The 2,537-nt window shown below is 39.7% G+C and overlaps 1 protein-coding gene across 1 annotated transcript in view; it reads right to left on the bottom strand.

Moving 5' to 3' along the window:
• CFAP58 (cilia and flagella associated protein 58) overlaps positions 1-2,304 on the bottom strand; it is a 72,390-nt gene extending 70,086 nt beyond the window's left edge. Inside the window, exon 1 of the mRNA XM_025201222.1 lies at positions 2,017-2,304. Coding sequence (XP_025057007.1) covers positions 2,017-2,304 — 288 coding nt within the window. The remainder of the gene's footprint in view (positions 1-2,016) is intronic.
• Between the last annotated feature and the right edge of the window lie 233 nt (positions 2,305-2,537).

Genomic DNA, 2,537 nt, shown 5'->3' with positions numbered 1-2,537 from the left:
AGGAATGCAGCATCTGTCAGAATCTTTTAGATAATTACAGCATATAGCTTGGCACTTAAAAATGTGCTGCAGTCTATTGTATAATTAACTCCTGAGACAGACAGACACATGCTGTTTGTAATAATAAATGTTCAGAAAAATTTGTGGGAAAGATTTCTGTAAAGCGCCAAGCAGACAGTTCATAAATTGTGGCTGCCTCGTTTTATTGTTCCTTAACTAAGGGAAGCAATCGCAGCAATTTGGTTTTTCAAAGACTGAACGCGAATACCGTGCTGGCAAGTGGTGTTGGATTGATGGCCTGGAGAGCGAGATCCTGTTGTTCGCCGCAGCAAGTCCAGCACAAACTCCTGCACGTTGTTCTGCTAATGTCCCTCTGCCCTCACCTGGCTGAGTGACATTGTTATCGGTAAGAAAGGAGTTCATCCTTTGTGGTTCAAGCCAGCAGTTAGCTTCTCTAATGTGACTATCAACAAGGGGTTGTTACATGAAGTGCTCACAAGAAAATGGACTGAAACTACAAAATGAAGCACTGGATAGCTATCAAATGGTAAAGACTATTGATTGCTATCGAGCTGGTCTCCTCTCCCGAGTATCTGTTCCGTATAGTCAGCCTCCTGCCTCAGAGCAAAGATTTCTTTTAAAAGGACTTGGCCATAGAAAAGTTTCTGCCTTTTTAGGATTCAGCCTTCTTTGGGATTCAAACCAGTAAATGTAGAAGGCACAAGTTCTGAACCCATTACCTCAATGACCCATCCTACCATCAGCGTTACCATTGGGATAAAATGTCTTCAAAATGAGAGATGTAATTCTCCTTTCTTTAACACGCAATGAAACGCTGGAATCTAATTTGTTGTTTGTTTTAATTGAGTAAAGACCAAATGTCACATTGGTGTCTGAACCCATTCAGCAACATGCATTATGCACATGCACCATTTATTTTCAAAGCAACCAGTTAGCAAATTACAGTAAAAGATTACAGTTGGCATGAGACTCCTTTCCAGATAGGAAAACAGCAGGAGACTGCAGGAGTGCTGAAAATAATCTATAGTAACAGAAGAGCTTCTCAAAGGCATGACTAGAACAATTTTGACATTATTATGGTCATGTCTAAAACAGCATAGCCAAAATGGGACTATGCAACCAAACAAAAGCCAAACCCCTGGACTTTAAAACAGAGTATTCACATGCTTTTTAATGAACACCTTTGAAGCAGCAACGTACTGCCAAGCACCCATCCCACCTTAAGGTCTCTTAAGCTGACAAAAATCATGCCAAAGTCAAATCTATTTCATCATTGCCCTGCAAATTTCTGATTAGCACTACTGAAAACCAGCAAGATTTTAGAAAGTTTTCATTTGGCTGCAGGTTAAGTCGACTCTGGACCACAGCAGTGGTATTTCTGCAGACTTCATATGAATGCACGGTCCCTGGTTTATACTGAGATCACAACTCGAAGTGGGGAGGGAGGGGGTTTGCAATTATAAGGACAACAAACTTTATTGTAAGATGACATCTTACAGAAACGGATGATGCTTCGCCAAGCAAGAGTCGTATTTGCAACAAGCAAGTGAAGTTTTCAGGTTCTGGTAATATTTAACATGTATATAGCTCCTCAGGAATATTCACTAATTCATTCCAAAGAGTCCCTGTAAAGTATGTAACGCGATCAATATTTTAGAGATGGGGAAAGCTTAAATACAGAGATGTGGTAACCACTTAGAAATAAGTGAAGCGAGTCCAGATATATTATCTTGGTATAAATGAGTGCAGAAAATGACTGACAAAGGTTAAGAGATGTGCTAAGGCAACAAAAAAGAGTCAGGAATAGAGTAGAAATTAGAAGATAGCAGGACTCAGTTCCCAACTGCACACAGAGTCCACTTGAACACCCATTTCTCTATAACAGAATGGCATTTATAAGAAAGCTCTTCCCTGGTTCACAACCATTTCTTCTAGCAAGTATTTCCTCCTTACAGTTAGCTATATACATATATATATATATTAAAAATACTTTACCCTTTTAAGCGATGATATTGTTGCTTGATCATCCTGAGACAGCTTTAGAGCTGTAGCCACTTTAGCCGAATTCACCACGATCTCAGCGTTCAGCTCCCTGCATTTTGTCATGAGACGCCTTTCATTTTCATAGGATTTCCTCATAACCGCGTGGAGCTTCTCATATTCAATCCGGAATTTCTCCAAACTTTTATCCCCCGTGAGTTCATCGAGGACTTCTTGGAAGTCTTTTTCCAGTGCTTCAAAGGCATTTTCTTCTACGCACAGCTTGTCATACCTTTCCTGCATGAGATGAGATGGATAATCAATTAGCAAAAGGAGTTCGAATCTTAGGTAGGGTCACAGATCAGAAAAAATAAGAGCAATATATTAATGAATGTATGACAGCTCTACAGGAAATAACCATGAGTAAAATTTCGCTACAAGCAGCTGCCTCTTTACCACATGAATTCACATGTGTTTTTCAAATAGATAGCTACTAATGTCAGTGAAATAACTTGCCCTTTTAATAGTTGGAGCTG

Source organism: Alligator sinensis, unplaced genomic scaffold (assembly GCF_000455745.1).
Source record: "Alligator sinensis unplaced genomic scaffold, ASM45574v1 scaffold61_1, whole genome shotgun sequence".
Lineage (NCBI taxonomy): Eukaryota > Metazoa > Chordata > Crocodylia > Alligatoridae > Alligator > Alligator sinensis.
This window is presented reverse-complemented; position numbering and strand designations above follow the sequence as displayed.